This window comes from Pleurodeles waltl, chromosome 6 (assembly GCF_031143425.1).
Source record: "Pleurodeles waltl isolate 20211129_DDA chromosome 6, aPleWal1.hap1.20221129, whole genome shotgun sequence".
NCBI lineage: Eukaryota > Metazoa > Chordata > Amphibia > Caudata > Salamandridae > Pleurodeles > Pleurodeles waltl.
Genome location: NC_090445.1, coordinates 689198355 through 689223405, shown reverse-complemented (window position 1 = coordinate 689223405; position 25051 = coordinate 689198355). Strand labels below are relative to the sequence as shown.

Here is a 25051-nt window from a genome sequence, read left to right as displayed (position 1 = left end):
TTTCAAATGAATGTTGTGTGTGTTGCAGGTGAGAGAGACCCTATGTGTAGGAGAACTTGTGTGTTTGTGTGGCTTTGTGTGTATGTGTTAACATTTTGTCATAAAGACTCTCACAATAGGTAACAAGACTGCTGGATTTGAGAGGCAGCAGCACCGGACGTGGGGGACTGAGTCAGATCCTGTGCTGTGTGACAACTGTCGTCTAACCCTTCCGGCCAGCTAGCAGCACCTCACCAGTACCCAAGAGCAGAAGGTGATTTGTGGCAGTCCTTAACATGTCATCTGGATTTCTCAGGGGAATTGTGGTGAAACAGATCTTACCCCTTTCTCTCAGTCACATATGTCTCACACATACAAAGGCAAAACAGAAGCAGAATGAGGCTGAATAGGTTTTATTGAATCAACTACATTCTGTGTAAAGAAGCATGTATTAAGATTATGAGGATGATAATAGCAAGGCAGTGACAAGGAAAGTGAAACATAGGAAAAGTCCCACTATACTGTCACAACAATGACTCTAAAAAGCAGAAACTTGCAAAAACAATGTGGAGTGTACAATGGCAACTGGTTGGAATTCCTCTATGTCGTTTAGGGGGTAAAGAGGTGGTTTATACTGAAACATCTGGGGGGTGATTCTGACCCCGGCGGTACAAGACCGCCGGGGCCAGGGTCGGCGGGAGCACCGCCGACAGGCCGGCGGTGCCCCGCAGGGCATTCTGACCGCGGCGGTTCAGCCGCGGCCAGAAAGGGTAAACCGGCGGTCTCCCGCCGGTTTACCGCTGCCCTTGCTGCGCCGCCATGGGGGATTCTGACACCCCCTACCGCCATCCTGTTCCTGGCGGTTCGCCCGCCAGGAACAGGATGGCGGTAGGGGGTGCCGCGGGGCCCCTGGGGGCCCCTGCCGTGCCCATGCCAGCGGCATGGGCACGGCAGGGGCCCCCGTAAGAGGGCCCCACAAAGTATTTCAGTGTCTGCCTAGCAGACACTGAAATACGCGACGGGTGCAACTGCACCCGTCGCACCTTCCCACTCCGCCGGCTCAATTCTGAGCCGGCATCCTAGTGGGAAGGTTGATTTGCCCTGGGCTGGCGGGCGGCCTTTTGGCAGCCGCCCGCCAGCCCAGGGCAAATGTCAGAATCACCGCAGCGGTCTTTCGACCGCGGTGCGGTGTTCTGACGGCGGTACCTTGGCGGACGGCCTCTGCCATCCGCCAAGGTTAGAATTAGGGCCCTGGTGTTTTGAGAAAACTGCCCCAATGTTATAACACATATATTTCCATGTATATGAGCTGGGGACATGATGAACGCTTTGTACCGACAATAATTAGTAAGTTATCACATACAACCTTGGATAGAGCATAGAATGAAAATGTTGTGCAGACAAAAGAATAACAAAAGTCTATGTAAAAGGACAAGCTGATAAAATAAAAAACCTCTCAGCTAAAACAAAGCTTTTGCTAAAATAACAGAAAAATAAAAATGCATGCCTCAAAGTGAAAGGGCGCAAGCTATAGGCCTTGACTAAAATAATGTGCCTGTGTAATTGCTAGTGTGACCACACAACACCCTACCCCTTGACAGTTCAAAGTGTAGAGGTCCTTAACAATGCCTAAAGCAAGAACTTCAATTTCTATGGCTAAAACCTTTTCGATGCTAAGCATAACATGAGGTGCTTCTTTCTTTGCCATTATGTGTGGCTTTCATGTTTGATTAAATGCGGCAAACAGGTCTTTTGAGCTAACATATTGCCATAGTACGCAACTACATTTTAGAACTTGTAATGTCCAACCTAACTGCATAATGGACCTTAGTTGGCTTTGTCCATGTTGTAAAGACAACATGCCATTTTGACAGTGTATATGTGGTTGGACAAGGTGTTCATACCATTATCTACAACGGCTCATGCTTTCTGTAAGTTTTCCTGATCTATTTGCCTTAACCGGGCTGCGGCTTCTATTTAGGAAAGTTTCCAAATTTCATTATAAATTGCATATAAGAAGTGTTTTTTTTCACTGTCTTCTGGGGCCCAACAGAACATCATGTAGATCTGTATCATCTGACAGGAGATTGAGGTGCTTTTTTATGGCTCTTGGTGAGGAAGATTTCAGCCACTGTTGGCATAATTTCCCTACTTTGTATTTGGTGACAATATCAGAGTGTGTTGATGATATATAACTAAGGTCAGGTCAGCTCGCTCTAAAATCCCCTGTTGAGTTCACAAAACATGCATGACAACCGTTTGGGTCCATTGGTCACAGTAACCACTCGTCAGGACCTGAAAGTTCTGTCTTAAATGTTCCTTTTTGGACCCACCCGTCCAGCTGTTCTTGAGTGACGTTTATTATTTTCTGCCAATTTTTTAATTTAGCTGGGGAAGGAATACTGGGTGCATTCATTTCCTTAATTTTCGCCAAGCCTAGACAACTCCTTTGCTGTATAGTGTCATTTAGAAAAATATTTTGCAGCAGAATAAGGTATGTTATAGAAAGCTTTCCTTCCATTTATTCGCCAAAATAGCCTTCTATCGCCAACTGGGAATCAAGAGAATCAGAATAAATCAGTTTGTTAACAAAATACTTTGCAGTTTCATAGAGGTAATTTGAAATAATAAGTCTCAGCATTTGTGTCATAGTACCCAATAAAATATGCAAACTTTTCCATATAAGATTTTGTACTTCCCACTGGAGGGGTCAGACAATGTTCCCATTGTGTGCAATTAAAAACATCCCTCAAGGTGTTAGCTGTATGTATAAAATGATGTCCATAATGATTGTAACAGAACATATTGCCATAATTAGCAGTTTTTGTTTATAAACATCTTCCGTTTCAAATAACAGGGTAGAATTCAAGCTCAGAAAACATAGAATAAATTGTTTTCACATCCCAATCATCAGAAACTACTCCCTGTGTTATAATATTATTCATTGATACTTTAAATACATATGGTATTTGAAGGATCTCCTTTGGCTCAAAGACATCAAAGGATACTTTATCCCAAATAATCCCATCAGGAATCGGTATACTTGAAATGTTCACTAAGGACAAGTCTCGCCGGGCCTTATGTGAAGACAAATGTGGTTTTAGGACCTCATCCATCAGTCAACAGCATAGCATTCAGGAAGATAGGGACCATGTATCAGCAGAAGGAAAACAATGGCAATACTAACCCAGAGACGAAAGGCAAGTACGGTAAATAGGACCCATAGATAGTTCCATGGACGAATCAGATAGTTTTAATGTAAGTGAACATCTTATGTGCTCTTGATACCCATACTCCAGAAGATGTAGAAGAGTCAATGAAGTAATCATTGATGTCCGCAAAATAACCAGAAGCAGTTCATGCAAATTCTGGAGTAAGTGTCGGAAAAGTTGAACTGACAGATATGTCCCTCGGTGGTTTGTAGTAAACTACCCCATCCGTTTGTAGTGCTTTTGAATAATAGTAGTCAGTAGTTTGGATGTTCTTTGTTGCAGACTACTAATGAAAGATCATTTTGCACCCTCCCCAAGCTCAATGAAGTGTCAGCATTGTTAGCTAGAACTTGTAGAGGTACATCCTGGTTGGTAGTAAGAGGCGTTCAGGAACTAACCAGGAGTCCTCTAAGTATTTCTAGGACTCGAACCAGTGCTCTATATAGTTGGTGAATTATTTTTTCAGAGCACTTTTTTCTTGCCCCAGATCCCCAACTTTAAAAATGGCAGCACATGCAGAGGAGTTTTCATTATGGAACTGCTGTAATTCCTGCAAGATAGTGACACATTCATGTAGGTCAAAAGTGTGTCCGTCGCCACCGCACCAGAGCCATCAAGATCCGGGACATAAATAGGTATGCCGTACAGGACTTCGTGTGGGATGCGCCCTCCCAGGGACCTTTTAGGCACTCTCTGGTCTCCATATATGTGACTAAGCCAACTACGACCCATACCTAACATTCTCGCTGTTAAGGATTGCTTTAAGTCTCATTTGTTTTCTCCACAACAATGCACCCTCGGGGTGATAGGGAGACGAATAATGCAATTGGACCCCAAATGTCACCACGTTGTCCCTGAATGCCCTTAAGGCAAAAGTAGGGCCCTGGTCTGAATGAACTGCTGCTACTGCATATGTCCCGATAAAGACATGCAATATTTATTAACAGTTTGAGTGTCAGCTGATTGTTGAGGCCATACTCATAGAAATCTGGAGCAAGAGTCAACAGTGACTAAGATGTATTTGTATGCACCATCAGGTTTCAAAGGACCACAGTGGTCCAGGTGCACACATTGTAGTGGTTTGCTAAAAAAATAGGAGGGGTGTCTGCAGGGGGTGCATGTTGATGGATTATTTTATTTGTTGACAGATGTCACAGCAAAGGATATACTGTTTGGAATGTTTGTATAGACAGGCCACGATAACGTTTTTGCAATAAGAAAATGGTAGCCACCACGCCCGCATGGGCAGAAGCAACTCTCTCATGCGCTGCTTTTATTAACTCTAGTCTCTGCTCTTAGTTGGAGATCTCACGATCACCCACCACTGGTATTGTTACAAAAGGAATGTTCTGTGCACTTATGTGGTAGGAATATTTGGCAGGATATGCTTTTGGTAGGAGCTTGCTCTCTGCTGTAACTTTTACATCAGCCAATGTTTCATCATCCAACCTCATCCTAGAATGAGTAATCACAGCAACAGAAGCTGTGGCTACTGCTGATTTGGCTGCTTCATCAGCCAAGGTATTGCCTGCAATGTGTATCCCTACACGTTGATGACCTATTGTATGGACCAGGTGGGCATTGGGTAGCATCTCTTTCAGATCTGCTTCTTTCCCCCTCAGTAATCTGTGTTTGATGGTGTTTCCTTTTGAAGCTCTGAACCCATTTTGGCACCAGTAATGCAGATATTCATCGAAGGACTGGACACAATAGTACGAATCACACACTATCATTGTTAACTGTTCTGGATCTGTATCTTCCAGTGCCAACACCAGAGCCTTAAGCTCTGCTAGTTGTGCAATGCAGTTCCCTAGGGTCGGCGTGCACGTGTTCTAAGGAAGGAATTTGCCATCCTTCATGACACCACTCACAACCGCACATGCTGCAGAGTACTGTTGTTTTGTGCCTAAACCATCAGTATGGATTAATGTTTGGTATTGATCAAGAGGCAATTTATATTTGTTGGCACTGGGTATTCAAGCTCATATTGAAGAAATTCTTGAGTCTGAAGTTTTGGGTCAAAAACATAATCTGCATCAGTGTCAGTCAGAGACATTACCCATTGGATCCAGCTTGGATGTAAGGCTTTGGCTTTTTGGATACAGGCTTTTGTAACAACCTTGAGGGCTGGTATGAGGGTTACAACAATAATGCATTTCCCATGGGCTAGATGTCTTTCTTTAATGACAGCCATCTGAACAGCAGTCAGAATCTTTTCTGATGGAGCAAAGCGTTTTTCAGCTGTGGAGTATAGGTGTGATTTGTATGTTATAGGTAAGGTATCACCTTTATTAAATGTTACATAGGTGAATCCGATGGCACCAACAATTACTCTGATGACCAAATTTGTTTTGTTATCTTGTGTGTTTAAGTGTTTTGCTTCAAGCATGTCCTGCTGCAATGCTCTCAGAATGCATATGTATTCAACTGTCCAATGTTTACTTGAAAAGTCAGTAGTATTAAATCATACAATGTTTTTATGTATTGTGCATAGTCTGAAAAGTAAGTTCTGCCAAATTTGAAAAAGCCCATTAAGGAATGTAGATTTTTATTGGTATTTGGTGGTTGTAATTGTGTGCATTTTTCTAAATTATTTGTATCTCAAAAACAGGACACTGAGAAAGGCTATTTTAGTTTTCTTGAAATTGAATTTATAGCCTATTTTGGAAAATCCCAGAACAATGCGGGATACCCATCTTAAATGTTCCAAGAGATCATCATCCATAGGGTAGATATCATCCACATTGGACAACGCCTCGTGTAGAATGAATGTTACATGTGCTGAGAACAGTAAGGACTGTTCTTATACCCCTGAGGTAGCCTACAAAAATTTATTTGCAAGCCTAAAGTGCTTAATGCTGTTAAATCCCTGCATTCGGGTGCTATATTTTGGCAGGTAAACTCATTGGAAATATCCATGTTGTTTTTGTAATTTTTACGCACTAAATTGTTAATCATTGCTGTGCTATGTACATTTTGAATAGCAAATTTGCGTGTATGACTTTTTAGGTGCATGTAATCTAAGACTATTCTATAACAATGGCCTGGCTTAGCTACAGGAAACAAGGGGTTGTTCATTAGTGAGACACAGGGCTCAATTATACCCTGGTTCTCGAGCTGTGTGAGTATTTCTCTCATAGGTGCTTTAGCCTCATGCTTAATGGGATATCGAGGTTGAAGTTTGGGCCTGATAGGTATTATGTGGTATGGGGAATCTGTATCCCACCCCACATGATTGCGACACAGTGCAGGGGCTTGTGTCAATGCCCAATCTACTGCATAAGCTTCCCCTAATTCCCTAGGAAATACAGGTGAGAAAGAAGGCATAATAGCATCTTTCCCCAACGGAAGGTTGCAGGCAAATTCTGGTGGCCAATCTGTGTCTGCAAATATGATATCATAGCACAGTGTCAATTTTTCCCAGAATATTTCTTTAATTGTGCATTCAATGTCTCCTTCAAGTTGCAATTTCAATTTGTAAACTCTATCGGGTGAGACATGCGTGTCTGCAGTTTTGACTTCTATATAGTCGTTTATTGCTGTCGCATCCAGAAGCCCTTGAAGATTCTGGTGAACTATTGTAACCTCTGCTGCACTGTGTAGAGAAGGGAGTGCCCACTTCCTATTCTTCATTAAAGCTCTCAACTTGCGTAATATTCCGGATGAAATAGCTGCCACCTTTTTCTTTTTAAATTGTTTCTGTTGCAGAGGTTTCTCTTCCTTTTTATGGAAGTTTCAACCGAGGAATGTAAATCTTCTCTTTGTTTCACAGACTCGATTTGTTGTTCAGAATGCCCAATTCTCTCACTTCGTTTATCCAGTGAGTCCTGAAAGGAACGAGATTGGTATGTATAAGTATATTGATACCTATTGGGAGTTTTCAAATTATCTCTATTTCTTAAGTTGCATCATTTATCACAGGTCTCCGGATGCGGAGATTCTCCTCTCAGTTTTACATTATCTTTATTTCATTTTTGTTTATCCTAGCATTTTAAAGAACCCTTAATTGCTTGCTTGGTAGAATCCTTATTGGATTTCCCTTGTAGTTGTGGTTTACTTGGTCTGACTCCCAAACTATCCTGACCTATACTAGAATAGGTCTCAGTGAAAATCTTAGGCAGCTCACACTCTTGATGCTGTACAGGAATATCCCAGAGCCACATGCAGACTGCCAGAGCTACTGCTTCATCTTTAATATTACTTAATATTATTGAGGGTACTGTGGCAAAATTGCCCATTAGTTGCATCCCCAGATCTAGAGCTGGGGCAGTCCTGTATTCATCTTGAATTTGTTTCAACACTTCTGGAAGAATCACAAGTGTCGGTGTACCCTCTGTGGTAGTGTAGAGTGCAGTAAATACTGCACCCCATGTGGCGCAATTATCCACTGGAGGAACCATCCCTATTGGCAAGCACATTGTGAGATTCTTATGTTTTTCTTGGGGTCCCGTATGGGAAAACACTGCTTCCAAAGAGCTTATTTTTTGTGTTAACCAAAACAAACCTTCTTCATGTTTGGTGTGTTCTTTAGCCATGACAGAATGTACTGTTGCAGGATTAATGTCTGTTGTAAACATATGTGGTTGCACTGGAGCAGCCTTTACTGGGGCATTGTTTATTGTTTGCATGACAAATTATATTAGGCATCTATATACTTGTACTAAATCATTATATAGGTGATGCACTTCCGCTACCGCTATGGTGTTAACATTTGAATGTGGGGTATATATGGCCAACTGTGGCCATGTAGGACCTTCATTACTTAACGGACCTAGGGCCTGATTACAACTTTGGAGGAGGTGTTTTTCCTTCCCAAATGTGACGGATATACCACCAGCCGTAATACGAGTTCCATAGGATATTATGGACTTGTAATACGGCTGGTGGTATATCCGTCACATTTGGGACGGATTAACACCTTCCTCCAAAGTTGTAATCAGGCCCCTAGTCTAACATTGTGTGCAATGTGTGGTAGGGTGTCATCAAGCCAATTTTGGTGTTCTTGATTAGATAGAAGTATTTCTAAATATGCATAAGGTCTGTATTGCAAAGGTGCGTTGGCAATAGTGTAGTGCTGAAATACATGTGTGTTCCTATCCACTGCTGGAAAGTTGACCCAGGAATACAAAAATTCAGTTCTATATGCTGCAGTTGCCTCAACTACAAATGTGACTGCTCCTCTCTCCATTGTTTATTAAATGATTGTGAGGAGGAGCCCATGTTTACTGCAATTACAACACGTTTGGGGTTTTGCCTTGTTTCAAATTTTGTATAATTCAGAGACAGGGACACCAGCTGGGGATTTATTTATTTTAAAGGTTCAAGCGTGAACAACCTACAGCCAAAATAGGTACTACCTATCCTTGCTGAGGAGGATATCCCTAATACCCTGGACATCTCCATATATGGTAATTAGGGTGTCTTTAGCATGTAGTGAGACAAAGATACTTGGGAGATTCGTAATTCAGTGCCTAACCAATGTTGGAGGCATCATGTTGTAAAGACTCTCGCAATAGGTATCAAAACTGATGGATTTGGTCGGCAGCACCACTGGACACCGGGAACTGAGTTTGATCCTGCGCCATGTGACAACTGTCGACCTAGCCCTTTTGGCCAGCTAGCAGCACCTCACCAGTACCCAAGAGTTAAAGGTGATTTGTGGCAGTCTTTTGCATGTTATCTGGATTTCCCAGGAAAATAGTGGTGGAACAGACCGTACCCCTTTCTCTCAATCACATATTTCTCACACATACAAAGACAAAACAGAAGCAGGACGATGTGCAATAGGTTTTATTGAATCAACTGTATTCTATGTAAATAGGTATGTACTGCGATTATGTTGATGATAAAACATAAGGAAAGCGAAGCAGTAACAAGGAGAGTGAAACATAGGGAAAGTCTGTCACAACAAATACTGTCACAACCATGGTTCTAAAATCCCTACCTGCACTATTACTATTCTCTAAAAGAGCATGGCAGTGTAAGCCCTAATCTGTCTAATAGGTGCCCGTGAGAGAGCCATACCTATGATTATAGGTAAAGAAGAGGTCTGTTGGTCTACCGGCAATTCTCCCACATGGAGGGGGAACACTTTGTACCGGCAATAATTCATAACTTATCACATACAACCTTGAATAGAGCACAGATTGAAAATGTTGTCCAGAAAAAAGAATAACAAAAGCCTGTGTAAAAGGACAAGATGATAAAATAATAACAACATCTCTGCTAAAAGAAGGCTTTTGGTAGAATAATAGAAAAATAAAATGTCTGCCTCGAAGAGAAAGAGCGCAAGCTCCAGGTCTAGGCTAAAATAATGTGTCTGTGTAATAGCTAATGTAACCTCATGACAATGTATGTGTGTCAGTGAAAGTGAGTGAGTCAGTGACAGGTAGTGAGTGAGAATGTGAAATGAGAATGAGTGTAAGAGAGAGCTAGAGAGTGTGAGTGTGTGAACGTGAGTAAATGAGAATGTGGTATCATACTTTTGTGTCTGTCGCTGGTCCTGGCATACTGAAAGTAGTTTTTCTATTATAGAAACACCTATATCAAAATATTGGCACTAACATACTTGTGACAATTCTTAACATGCAAGACACCTGTGACAAAACACTGTCATTATTATTGATATAATGGACACCCATGGTAAAAAAAAAAAAAAACTAGTATTGGCATCCTAGAGGTTAATTATTGCATATGGAGCACCTGTTGAAAAATGTAAGCATGCTTGAGTAAGTTCTTGTCATGGAGGCAGCCATAACAAAATGCTGGCTCTATCACATTGGAGATGATAACATAAAATAGGAGAACATGGCATATGTTGAGGGTGGCAACCATGATAAAATTCTGACCCTGGCATACAGAGGTAAATGTTGAAATAGAAGTCACTTACAGAACATGGACATCATAAATGGCAAAATTATGGCACTGACATGTGCAAAACCTATGACAAAAGGAGAGCCCTGGCATAATGGGGGTAATTTTGACATAGGGGCACCAATGGCATCGCTTGAAAAAATTTGGGTCAACTCCTGGAGAGCAGAGGGTTTCAATAGTTTGGTAGACCATGAAATGAGCTGAATATTTAAATAATGTTCTTTCAAAGCCTATTATAGCAAATTTATGGGAAGATGTTTCTTTAAATTATTAGAACCATTTCTTTAAAAAAAATTCTAGGGGAGCAGAACCCTTAGAAAAGCTCTGGTTACTCACTTCACTCTTTCACTTCGATTCAGGACAAGTATTATGACCTAGAACTTTCAAAGATCAAGTCAGCACCATATAATAGGTATTATTATCCTAAATATATATTTGTCTGTGTTGTGTTGTTAACATAAACATGCAGTTATTATCGAACTTCAGCAATGTCAGTTATTGTGATTTCTTCAAGGTTAAGGCCATGTGACATCAGTTCCTGAAAGAAATCAGGTTCAAGGGTCATCTGGTATAATTTCCTGTGATGTTAATAAGGTCAAAGGTATGTGTTGTCACTTATACCTATGGTATTATGGTGAATCGACGTCCATAGACTCCTTTACAACATGGTATGATACAACACGGTTTTCACATGTGTTGTACCTTTACAACATGTTGTCTTATCTAGAACTTTACCACGCAAAAGTGCTTGTAAGTATATATATACACACACACATATATATATATATATATATATATATATATATATATATATATATATATATGTACGCATTCACTATTTTATGCACACAAATCCATAAAAATTTAACAATTATAGTTATTTCATTAAACTATAACACGGGCCGTAAGATAACTATAACTCGCGCCCCTGCCGTGCACAGTTTTAACATCAATAATTTTATTGCAAATGTTGCAGTTATATTATGAATGATGTCATACAGATGTAATTACTTATGCAATATGTAGGATAAGTAGCAGTGCATTGCGCGGGCATGCAGTCCTCCTCTCTGGACCACTTACGACCCAGGGAAGCAGGTCCTCCTGCCAGCTACCCTCTAACAGTTCTCCTGTCCAGTCTCCCCTGCAGTCCGTCACCCTCTGTTGCCCTCTTTTTTGGCACCCTGCTCACTTTCTGCTCCTTTTCTGTTTGTTTTTCTGCACTTTCTGTGTCTTTTCTGCACGTTCTTCTGCTTTTTCTGCTCCTCTTCTGCTCATTTTCTGCACTTTCTGTGTCTTTTCTGGGCGTTCTTTTGCTTTTTCTGCTCCTCTTCTGCTCATTTTCTGAACGTTCTGCCTCTTTTCTGCTTGTTCTTCTGCTTTTTCTGCTTGTTTTTCTGCACTTTCTACCTCTTTTCTGTGACTCTTTTTTTGCCTTTTCCTTTCTTTCCTCTTCCTGAAGTCTTCCTCTTCCTGCCTTTTCCCTATTCCCGCCGTTTTCCTCCTCCCTCTTCACACCACTCAATGCCCTATACTCCCCCTAGGACCAACTTAATGGAGACCGCAGCACAGCTCCCACCACCACGTCCTACTCTGTGAACTCACTTTTTACGTTGATGATCCCAACAATGCTAAACCCAACTCCCTCTTGGAAAACCTGAATATCTGCCTCACCCAATTGGTCAACGGAACCTACGCACAAGGCCGGACACACACTTGACTTTATTTTCACCTCCAGCTAAAAAAATCTAATTCAGCCACATCACAGAACTCACCTGGACCAACCACACTATTGTCCACTTCACCATTTCCGATGTGTACCACTCCCAAGAATCATAGCTTCCCCCACCACAGCTAGAGCAAAGTAAGAGAAACACAGTGGACATAGGCCCTCAGTGCCACCCAACTCAAACTTCACCAGACCTCAACCAGGCCATACAGAACTTTGCTGCAAGATCACCAAATGTGCTAACAGTCACCCTGTTTAAACCAGCAAAAACTCAAAAAATCTCAAAGCAAGCCAGCTGGTAAACCCCAGAGCTCAGAATCATCAAACACAACTGTTACTGACTTGAGTGTGCCGCAATGAACCCCTCCAACATAACTGCCTACAAAGCAGCTCTCAGCAACTACCAACAGTGCATCAAGGAAACCAAGAGAACAACCATCACAGCCTGCACCAAAAGTAGCCAACCACACAAAAGAAATCTTGAAAATAGTCAAAGAATTCTCCAACCCATCAGCCACAGAGAACACCATCCACTCCTCTCAAGAACTCTGCTGACACTCTCTCTCTACTTCCACAACAAGATTGGCACCATCTACAACAACTTCAACCCCCGACCCTTGACTGTCAACCTCAGCAACCTCGACCAACCAGCACACACTAGCCGAATGTTTACCACTTGGTCCCTAATCACCTCTTAGACCACCACGGCCATCATATCATCCTTTCACTCCATGGCACCTACTGACCCCTGCCCTCATAGTCTTTTCAACCTTGGATCCGAAGCTATCAGCATGGAACAACCAGCATCATTAACACCTCCATCACCACAACAGTCCTCCTGAGCAGCTGGAAACATACAAAAAAACCTAAGGAAACCCTTCACTGATCCCAGGGAACTCAAACATTATTGACCAATCTCACTACTGCCCAACCCGGCCATCAACAAAGGCCATCAACAAACAGCTCACTGAATATCTGGAACAAAATCACCTACTTGGTGCCTCCCAACCAGGATTCTGTGCCAACCACAGCACTGAGACTGCCCTGATTGCTGCCACAGATGATATCAGAACTATCCTCGACCATGGAGAGGTGATGGCCCTGAGTCTCCTCGACCTCTCTGCTGCTTTTGACACTGTTTCCCACCACACCCTCATCAACAGACTCTACAACGAAGTTCTGATCTTTGGGAAGAAAACCTCAATTTGGGACCACAGCTAGTGTCCAGCAGAACTCAGACAAACACCCACTCCCACAGACCATGCATGCAACCTAGCCATCATCCTTAAAAGTGAACTGACCATGAAATGACAAATAATCCTAGTTGCCTCTTCCTGCTTCCACACCCTTTGCATGCTCCGCAGAATCTTCAGATTGATCCCAGTTAACTCCACAAAGACTGCCACTCAGGCCCTTGCCTACAAAGTTCTGCATGATCAATGACCAAACTACATCAACCATCAACTGAACTTCTACCTTCCAGCAAAACACCTCCGCTCCACCTCACTAGCCCGTGCACACCGCCCCGCATCCATCGAACACACAGCGGGGTTGGTCATTCTATGTCATTTCCAAGACCTGGAATTACCTACTCCTCCAGCCTTAATCCCCCACGGTCCCTGCCAGCTCCTCGCCGCTAGCGGTATCCAGCATTGCTCCCACACCCAGAGAAGCAGCAAAAAATGCTGCTCCATTGTGTGGGAGGAATTCTTTCATTTGTTTTCCTGCCCACTTGACCTACTTGGCAATGGGAAGAAAAACAGATGAAAAGTCTGCACCGAGCAGGCAGAAGCAGTTTTCCTGCTCCGGCCCACTGGGAGTGTACTTACTCTTTGCTATCGCTTGTAGGGAGTTGGTGGGAAAGTTGTCAAAGCTCCCACCAAGTGGGACAGCAAACAACTATTTCCAACGGTGGGCACCTCAGAACATGGGGAGCGTCCCTATCGGGTGCCAGTCCCCAGAGCCATTAATGGCCATGTAGCCCCCCTCCTATGTTATTGCAGAGCCAGCCCCGTGATGTGGTGGTCTCCAGGGCTAAAAATGGCTCAGGAGGTGGCCCACACACCCCTACTCCTAATTAACAATTCAGCCATGCTCCAGGGAGTAGGTGGTTCTTGGGGCCAAGAATGCCCCCCACTCCCTTTTTCTAATTTGAGCTGTCCTCTAGGAGGTGGTGGTCCCAGGGCCATAACAGGCCCCGGAGGGGGGTCTGCACAGCTCTCCACCACTGTATTGCTTTGGTCTTGCACAGGTGAAGTGAAGGTCCCCAGGCCGATATCGGGTATGGGGGGAGGGCTGCATGCACCCTCTCCCCAAAGTACATAACTATATATTCCCCTGGGACCTGGTCCACCCAGGGGCTCAACTCTAAACAAGAACGGGAGGAAGCGCTTGTTTTTTTAAACACTTTTCCCGGTATCCGCAGATCCTCTGTGAGGTTCATGGATTTCCATGAAGTTTTGGAGTGACAGAGGAAAATGGAAGGGTCCCAAAATGTGTTTTCCCCAGGCATTTTCCCATAGGGATTTTGAACGCTCGAACTGCTGGACGGAATTGTACCAAATTTGACAGAATGCTACCTTTTGGTCCAGAAAGCGTGTTTTTGTGTTTTGGTGTAAATCTAAGCAGTCGTTTTAGATATATTAAAGAAATATAGATATCTATGGATGCTGAGGCTCTGTGGCTCCCGAGATCTCATGCTGAGACTTGATTGACTGCAAACACTTCAACCAGGAAGTGTTGGCAGCCATTTTGGGACTCAGCTTCAGCCAGGTACCAAAAGAAAACATGAAGAAAAAGAAAAGGGGACAGGGTTGGAATAACCTAACCCCCTAACCGTGGTACTGGTGTCCCTGGGACCACGCAAGGACGAAAAAAATGCTTTTTTTAAAAAAGAAATTGGCAAACTGCGCTGAGGATACACATAATTTTTTTTTTTTTTTTAAAGTGTGGTCTTACCACTTCCCAGGGGCTTAACTTATTCTATGGAGGGGACCCCCTACCTGGGACCTTTTAAAGCCCTGGGGGTGACCACCTCCCCAGGGTGACATAAAGATGAATGCGGGGGGCCACGAGGACCTCCCCTTGCCATGGGACCACCACCTCCCCGGGGACAGTTACAATTTTTAAAAAGCGAGGGGGGATGTATGCCCCCCTTCCAAGTCAAATACAGTCCTGGGGACCACCACCTCCCTGGTGGCAGTTACTATTTTTAAAGAAGGAGGAGGGAAGCGCCCCCCTCCCGGGCCTAATATGGGCCCGGGGACCACCACCTCCCCAGGGCCGGCCCATGCCAAGTAAAGGAGGGGCCACGTGGCCCACCACCTGAAGCCATTGATGTCCCTGGAGACCGCCACCCCACTAGAGCCAGCTCCTGCTACTTCCTGGGGTGACCCTTGGGAGAAAACTACTTGCTTTTGCTTGGCAGGAGCTGTGACAGCTCCTGCCAAGCAAAAGCAAACACTAACTCTGCTCCCAGCAAGCAGGTGCATGAAAACTGTTTCATCTGCCGGCTGTCATACAGGCGGGGAAACAGTGAAATATTGCCTCCGCAAGCAGGGAGCTGCATATATAGAAGCTCCCTGTGTGTGGGAGCAATGCCAGCTCCCGCAGGAGGCTAAGAACTGACTGGGACCATTGGGGCCTTGAAGCTCTCCTGTGGTCCTTATCACATTGGAAAGTTACATACAGATAAAACTCACTGGAAACATTATCTTAGCATCCTTCACCCTGCTGTAGTGTAGGAGATGCACTATACATTTACCCAACAAGGAAGCACTTAATAATTAGCCAGTAGAAAGTACTCCCGTTGGGTAGAAATTTTGCACAAAACGGTGGTCTCTTTTGGATAAATACACAGGGCAGGATTTATTCTGGCACAATGCTCATTTCACAGAAATTAAACCTCAATGGGAAGCACTTACAGATATAAACAAAGCAGGTGCCCAAGTTCACTGAAAAAAAACAAAGGTTACAGGGACTTTATAGTTGGGTTCTGAACTTATACACACAAACAGAAATTCAAATGTTAGAGTTATTTCAAGCACTATAACTTGTGCCCTAAGGTAACCATAACTTGTGCCCTCTTTCTGCACAGGTACTTACTCCATATATCATATCATATATTACATCCATCACAACATCTTCGAATGCATCATTGATATTATCAATGCAACATTTGCAGTAAAATTGTTGCAGAAAAAAACTAGAAAGCGAGAGGTATAGTTACCTTAGGGCACAAGTTATGGCTACTTTAAATAACTCTAATTATAATGTGTAAATTCAGAACCTAACTATAACGTCCCTGTAACCTTTGTTTTTTTAGTGAGAATATATATATATATCTATATATATATATATATATATATAGATATATATATATAGATCTCACTGTTTCTTCTATCCTTGTCTCATGGAAATAATTTGCTGTAGTCCACTGGTTAAACTGTCAAAATGTTTTTATTCCTCATATACCTAAAACACATTCACGTGATATGACTATCCTGCTATGATCTCAATCAAATTACTTTCCTTACTCCATTTATTAAACATAAACACGCATTGGAAATTGAAACCACAACCATAGTCAGAGATGTAAATGCACACATTTACACAATTCTTGGTAATTCAGAACAAAAGGCCATATAAGTTACTATATTATACTCAATTGTATTGCATAATTGATATAAAAATTATAGCTTGTAGATTCCGTTGCTTCTTCTCATTTCACCAGTACTGACAATGGACATAGAAAAGGGACTTCTGTTATCACCAATTCAAAGGCTCCCCCACTGAGTGTCCCATCTGTCAACAACTATCTTTCTCTTTGTTTCACTGTCTGGGCGCAATACGCAAAGACCAACTGCTAGCTACACTTAGTCATGTGATCCAGAATCAGTCTGCAGGCACCAAATGGTTAAGACAAGAAAATGCCAACTTTCTAAAAGTTACTTTTTCAGACTTGTAACCAAAAATCAGACTTTTCCATTAAAGAGGACCTTTAATTACAATTCTCTAGACACCAAACTCAACCTGTCCAGCTGCTCCCAATTTGAAATTACAGATAATTAAATGTAATAAGGTAACTCCAGTGTTATCCTACCAGAGTGTGCAAAGTAGAGAAAAATGAATTTAAGAGTTGTTCACTATTAGGACATGTAAAACTTAATAGTACACCTAGCTGATAAGTTTCCCAGGTTCATGTGTAATGTGCTATTCCAGTCCATGTTTTTCTTTTGAATTCTGGAACTTGTAGTATTGTTTTATAACGTACTAAACAAGACTACAGAATATGAAGAAGACACCTGAAATGGAGCAGCACATCATTCACTGGCTTGGGAAACTTGCAGGGCTTAGAACATGTCCAGCTTTTTAAATACACTGCAACCTTATATCTAGGCTTTTCAGGGAATACCCTAAGGGCGACATATATAGTCATGTTCATCTTGAAATGCAGAACAGTACACGGTCATCACACTGTACGTCGTCCGGCCCGGCACTCGAACGCCGTCGGTGGAACACTGCGTGCGTTCCACTGAGGATTGGAGCATAAAAAGCTTTCACAGTAAAACATAACACATTTTCCCCCCAATAAATAACAAAACAGAACAATCTAGAATTAGAATAAGGTAAACAATAAATAGAAGAACCTAAAATAACAATTAATAGAAATAGAGAGCAACTAGAACTAGCAAAATTCAAATCCTGTTCAGCCATGCAATATACCTTAATTCATTGAAACGTTTTGGTAAACTGATGTTTCTTCTACTTAATATTGTGCAATCATCATTATGTGTTATTTTGTCATCCTTAGTTTGTGACAATTGTGCAGAGCCAAAGCTTCCAAAATCTCTACTCTGTGACTCCTCCAATTTATCATTGTCAACATTGCCATCAACAACATCTAGATTCCCCGAAACAAAACTGGAATCATTCAAAACATTCCCAACCACCAATTAAAAACCTGACCTGCCTGGCATGGAGACTACGTGATATCCCTGCCGTTCGCAATAATGTCTGGAGCATTCACTAGTGCTGTGTTCCTTTTGCTCAACCATTTGTTGTTTTCTACAATAACGGCATGTCTGGAAACCTTAATTCTAGTGGTAGGGAAAAATTTAGAACTACCTTTCTTCAATCCTCTAGGCCTTTTTATCTTTACTAAATCACCAATTTTTAATGATATATCCTTCGTTTTATGCAGCGCATCATAACTGATCTTACTCTTAATTTGATGCTGCAATACAGTATTCCTTATTACACCTGCATCAGGTAACCTGCTAGCAGCTCTATTTTTATCTAATACCCACTTAGGAGAAAGATCACAAGATGAATGCCTGCCCCTCAACAAAATGAACGGAGGTGCACCCGTGGTAGAATGTTGAGTATTATGGTAACATCATAATCTATCATCTACCATTTCCACAACACATTTTTTAGAAGCATTCGCCAACTGAATGGTCTCTTTAATCATTCTATTCACTCTTTCAACCATGCCATTCCCTTGCGGACTGCACAAAGCCACAGTTAGGTGTTTAATTCCATGCAAATTAAGAAACTTCGGCATATCCCCCGGTTTAAACTGTACACCGTTGTCAGTGACTATTGTTTGGGGTGACCTTCTCTATAAAACAAAGATGAGAGTAATTTAATTACAACCTCTGTATTAGGCTCTCGCAAGAATTTGCACTCCACCTATTTAGAATAATAGTCAACCACAAGATGGGCATACATCACTGTTGCAGGTAATTCCCACATGGGCCCAAAAAATCCAATCCTAGCTTCTCCCATGGATCCTTTGGCAACTCAACCGCACATAAAGGAGTATTAAAGACCCTAAGAGATTTGTCAGCCTGATTACAATCTGGAGAGGCACCAACTCACACACTGATTTCATCATCCATCCCTGGCCATCAATAAAACTGACGAATCCTATTCCTCGTGCTTGTCATACCTGTATGACCTTGGTGAGCAATGGTGATTACCCTGTTTCTGAGACTGCTCGGAGGAACTAACATGCAACCGCGTAACACTAAACCATCTTCTAAGGACAATTCATCCTTAACTTTGTGAAACAACTTGACATCTTCACCAACACACCTTTCTTGTGGCCATCCTTTGACAATATATGTCTTTAATTTGTTTAAAACAGTATCCATGTCCACACATGTTTGCCATTCATGTGAGGAAATCGTTTTGTTAGTTACTACAACTCTATCCACCAACCCAACCACACATTCAACCTCTTCCGTCAAAACACCCTGAAGGTTATTTAAAGGACATCTGGAAGAAAAAGCTGGCCTAGTGTTCTCGTTCCTGAGATGTGTTTCACCTCAAAATTGTAGTCATACATTCTGGCTAATAATCTGACTAACTTTGGGCTAGCCTCTCCCAAATCTTTATCAGTAAGTAAGGATACCAAAGGTTTCTGATCTGTTTTCAGAGTCAACTTATGACCCCATAAATAAGTGGAAAAATGCCTAGTTGCCCACACACAAGCTAAAGCTTCACGCTCAATTGTACTATAATTACGTTCTGTCTCAGATGAGCACCTAGAAGCAAAAGCTATAGTCCATTCTCTTCCATCAATCACATGTGACAACACAGCCCCAACCCAATTCCCCTGGCATCCACAGTAATAATAGGCTTTACACCATCCATAAATGAGTGTAACCCAGGCGTCTCAATAATGAGATGTTTCAGGGCAACAAATGCCTCATTCTTCTCATCCCCCCAGACATACTCAGCACCTTTTCTCTACAGTTTTCTAAGTGGTTCAGTTTGTAATGCAAAATGTGGAATAAACCTTGAACAATATTTACACATACCAAGAAAAGACCTGAGACCTGATCTTATCTTTATTTCGGGGTTCAGAGCTTAACTTGATCGCATTGACCAGTTGTAACTTCAGTCTGATACCAGTTGCAGACACAACATGGCTTAGATATTCTACCTCAGACTTCATGAAACTGCATTTGCCCTCTTAATCGTCATACCGTGACTCTCCAACACACTCAAAACATCACCCAACACTTTTATATGTCCTTGTTCATCTTTTGTAAAAACAAGAATGCCATCCTTATAAGCCAGAATATGCTTATTCTCCCCAAACAATTGAAACATTAGTCTCTGGAATACCGATGCAGCCGAAGCTAGTCCAAACAGTGACTGTAGAAATTAAAATGCACCAAACGGAGTATTAAATGTGGTTAACTTCCCCGAATCCTTGCACAATTCTATTTGATGGTAGGCTGCGCGTAAGTCTAGAATGGAAAAAACGTTTGCATCACCCAACTGTGCTAACATCTCCTGAATTTTCGGAAGGGGAAAACAATCCATGTTCTTATTAAGTGACCTCAAGTCCACACAAAGTCTTATCTCTCCATCTTTCTTCTTGGCCACAACTCTAGGGGAGACCCACTCTGCAGAATTAACAGGCTCAATAACATTCTCAAAGCACAATTTGTCCAAATGTTCCTTTAACTGATCTCTCATGCTCAAGGGTATATTCCTCACTTAATGAACTACAGGAACAGCATCTTTATTTTAAAATAATCTCATGTTTGAACCCCTTCACTAGACCCAACTTATCTTCGAAGAGACTCTTATGCTTGTCCAACACTGCAACGAAATAGCTTCGAGTAGTATATGACTCCACCAATGAAATAGGTTTTACTGAACCAGATTCCAAGGAAATTGGATGATCAGTACCAGGTCTCAAGATCATACCGAGGGCACCTTGGTCTCTCCACCCTAAAATGTTTTAACCTTTCATTGCTACATAAATCTTCGTAAGAACAGATTTCTCCTGAAATTGAATAAAATTATTGAAAAACCCCAACTAATTCAATACTGTGACCTCCAAACGCCACAGTGCGAATGTCTGGTGATAATAGTGGGTTATTAACCCATTCAGATTCATATGAAGTCTTTGTCACCATCGAAATAGACTACCAAGAATCAACTTTAACCGCAACCTTGACATTGTCGATATAAATATCACATATTGGGTCACCAATGTGACTTTGATCCGTCTCCAACATGTTGACTGACAACACCACGTGGCTGTCAACATCATTGGAAAAATCAAGGGTATTATAGAGCTTTCCTCTTTTAGTAAATTTGACCTCAAAGTACTCCTGCACACTTTTGCAAAATGACCAATTTGTTTACATTTAAGGCAAGATTTGTTCACAACAGGACAATTTTTAGAATTTGCCATGTGGTTCTGCAACCCACAACAAACCCCAAAACAACTCATTTTCCCATCTTTCTTTGATCCTTTTACAGTGGAACCAGATGGTTTATTCCTAAATGTAAGTACACTAATATGCTCTGTGGTAGTCGAATCGTGCTCTGCATGTAGCTCCTTCGATGCCCAGATAGACCTTTCAATTCCTCTTGCAATCTCCAGTGTCTCTTGTAAATCTGTATCTCGACAACAGAAAAGTTTCTCCTGAATACGTCTATCACAACAATTGACTACAATCTGATTTCTAAGGTAGTTATTCAAATCACCATCAAACCTGTAAGAAGCTGCTAGCACTTCGCTAGAAATGTATCTATGGACTCATGTGGCAATTGTTTTCTTGTAAAAAATCTTTGTCGTTCCACTATGATGCTTGTTTCATCCTTGAAGTGATTCTCCAATCTACTGACTGCTTCCATGTATATATCCCATTCCATATTAGGAGCTTGTAAAATAGTTGGTAAATGATCAAAAATGTGTTGACCTTCCGCTCCTTAACAATTGTAGAGTAATGCAAATTTTCTTTGGGGTGTAAATTGTTCACCATCAATAGCTGTTAAATAGCTATCAAAGTTTTTGAACCAGTGTAACCATTTATATTTCCTCATGCCTGGTTGTGATAAAAATGGTGGGGTTAAATTAGCGTTTTGCATGCTAAATTGCTTGACAATAAATTAAGTTGAAAATTGCAAAATATGGCCACCAAAGAGGTTAGAATACGTTGGCAGACAATTGGGCTCGTATTTACTGCTTTTCCTAAAATATGGCCGCCAAAAACCTTTCATCCATTTACTCTAGAAATTTGGGCTTTTTCTTTAAAACGTTCCCCAAATTATGGCTGCCAAAACACATACCAAGAGATCTGTAGGAAGTTGGGATTGTTGTGAGGTTATATTACCTCAATGACGTCACACGTCTCTAATGCGAGGCTTTCATCCAAGAGCAGTCGAAGATCCCTGGAAACGATCAATAAATAATTAAAGCTTCACCGTTGGTTTCTCTTCTGAAATGAAACCGATTAATTCCACTTGCTAAGTCTCCTATTTTTCAATGACTCAGCGAGGCATCATCCAGGTGCCGTCCTGTTGTCGTGGTGAGTCCCCTCGTCGCCAAAATCAGTGTTGCGTTCAATGTGCGAGGACACCAAAAGTCTTTTATGATTTGTAATTGTTTATTTTCTTCAAATGCAGGACAGCACATGGTCTTCACACCGTACGTCGTCCGGCCCAGCAACAACTGCCGTAACTCGAACGCAGTCAGTGGAATGCCACATGCGTTCCACTACGAATTCGAGCATAACAATATTACACAATACAACATAACATATATGTATGAAAAGGAAGGTTTAAGCCTGGCAAAAGGTTTATTTTTCCTGGGTGAAATGACAGTTTAAAACTGCACACACAGGCTAAAATAGCAGGTCTGTTACTGGTTTAAAGGGCTTCTTCAGTGGGTGGCATAATCAGTGCTGCAGGACCACTAATAGCATTTAATTTACAGGACCTGGGCACATGCAGTGCCAATTTACTAGGGACCAACAAGTTAATTAAATGGGCCCATTAGGTGTAAGCCACTTCTAGCATATTTGAAAGAGAGATCACAAACACTTTAGCATTAATTAGCAGTAGTAAACTGCACAGATTCCTTAAGCTAGCAAAAGAAAGTAAAAAAACAGAAGGATTGAAGGCAAAATGTTAGGAGGAACTGCGTCAAGGATGCTATGTTTAACACATGTTCCCCTAGCTGAAAGTGGGGAGAACTATCCAATCTCTTGGGAGTTCTTATCATTAAGTTGGAAAAACCTGGACAAACCATTAGCATTGGTGTGGTCTGTTCAAGGCCAGTGTTTAATTGTAAATTATCTTCCCTGTAGGGAGCTGGAACACCTTCACAGTTTCAGATTCTGTGCTTTGTATGAATCCAGAAGTGAGCACCAAACATGTATGGTCTCAACGTCTTCAGTGCTCAGACCTCTGCAAAGACTTTCCTTTCTATTGTACATCACCTCTGTTCCCTGGCAAGTAACATCCTGCTGATGAAGGCTATAGGTTGAGCCAGGCCCTCTTCATTTAGCTATGATGCACAGCACCTATGCCTCAGTCAAGGTAACCTGCCAGGGACCTAGACTTTAAATCAAATAGGCTGAGAAACTTAGCAACTTTCAATTGATCTATGAGCTCAAAAGTTCGGGAAATGGGGTGTGCATCAGTTTTAGTGATGGAATTGAACCCTTGGTAATGCATGAGAACCAGAGTTAATGGGTGGTACATGAAGTGGTAAGCTTGGGGCCTAACATCACTGGGCTGGACCAATGACAGCTTGAGTGTTCAGTGACCCCCGCCTCCAGCATTTTGGAGACTTACTCCTTTATGCGGGCTCTTACCTTATCAGATAGCATGTAGATTTTACTCTTCAGAAGCATACTGTCCAGAGTAGCAACATAACCAGTAAACCATGTAGTGAGTCCTGGGGTAAGTGAGAAAAGAGAGGCAAACTGCACCAACAATTGGTGGCAGTCCCTCTGTTCCTCTAAGGGTAGGGAAGAAGCTGACACCCTCTACTGACCCATCCTGCTCCTTGGAAGAAAGGAGGTCGGGAAGAGGTTCTCTCACTTCTTCCACTCCATCACCTGTGACTAGGCTCATGGTTACCTCAGAGAAAGTGGGGTTTGAAGCGATTGACATGCAACACCCTTAAGGGGTTGCTGGGGGTCTTGATGTCCAACAGGTAGGTGACCCCATTTTTGCATTCTTTCACCTCATAGAACCTAGACCAGTGGTCTTGCAGGGCCCTGGGCCACACAAGCTCAATAACCCACACTTTTTGGCCCGGTTGAAACACAACTAGAGTGGCTTTCCGGTCATACCACTATTTCATTGTCTCCTGCCTGGTTTCTAGATTCTCCTCGTCTTTGTTCCAGAACGCTTCATCAAGATACAGACTGCTAGCATGCAGCTGAGCACATCCTGGGAGGCTTTCCTGGGAGCTTGCTCCCAGCCTTCCTTTACCAGACTGAGAGGTTCCGGTACAGGGTGCCCATGCAGAAGCTCAAAGGAATTAAATCCAACACCCTTCTGTGGTAATTCCATGTGCGCAGACAACAGGTATGGCAAGAGGACTTTCCATGTCTTCCTGAAGGACCCTAATAGGCCCATGATCATGCCTTTTATGGTCTTATTGAACTTCAAATCAAGCCCGTTGGTTTGGGGATGGTAGTGTGTGGAAAACCTATAGGATACTCGACTCTCTTTCTACATAGACTTTATGTATGCAGATATAAGTTACCCGAGTCAGATACCACCTCCTTAAGGAATTCCACTCAGGTAAATTTCCCCATCAGTGCGCTGGCCACTGCGGGTGCAGTAACTGTCCTCAGAGGAATAACTTCCGGTTACAAGGTGGCATGGTCCACCAAGGCAAAGATGAACCTGTTGCCCAGGGCTGTCTTGCGATCCAGAAGCCCAACAATATCAATGGTCACCCTTTCAAAGGGAGTGCCAATAACAGGAAAAAGACTGCAGGTGAGCCTTGTACTTCCTTTCTCACGTACCACTGGCCTAGCAGGTAGGGCATATCCTACAGAAGACATCTGATGCATTCTCATCCGGTACCAATAGAAGTGGGTGACAAGCTTTTCAAAGTTCTTATCCTATGCTAGTTGACCTTCATGGAGAATATCATAAGCCAGCTCCAGTAGTATGGTCCTGTAGCACCAGGGGGCCCACCAACACAAGGATTCCACAAGGCTCAGTGACTGTAGGCTCGTTATACAGTAAGCCATTCTCCCAATAGATTAGGTAATCACCAGAGGTGTCATCTTCTGCCTGGGCCTACCACTGTAGACCCTCGGGAGCAGGGTACCCATTCTGCACTTTGCAGAACTTCTCCCTGGTGGGACCTCCTTTCTTCTGCCAATTGGTTAGTTGAGGTAGGCTTCCCAGGGTGGCAATGTTCTGTCCTGTAGGTTCTGGAGTTTCGTTCTCAGGTCAGCTTCCTTCCGGAGCGTAGGAGTTT

General features: G+C 42.4%; 1 protein-coding gene across 1 annotated transcript in view; it reads left to right on the top strand.

The window, feature by feature from the left end:
* Positions 1–25051, top strand: part of GPR26 (G protein-coupled receptor 26) — a 287674-nt gene that overhangs the window by 196801 nt on the left and 65822 nt on the right. Inside the window, exon 3 of the mRNA XM_069239136.1 lies at positions 6964–7036. Coding sequence (XP_069095237.1) covers positions 6964–7015 — 52 coding nt within the window. The 3' untranslated portion in view covers positions 7016–7036. The remainder of the gene's footprint in view (positions 1–6963; positions 7037–25051) is intronic.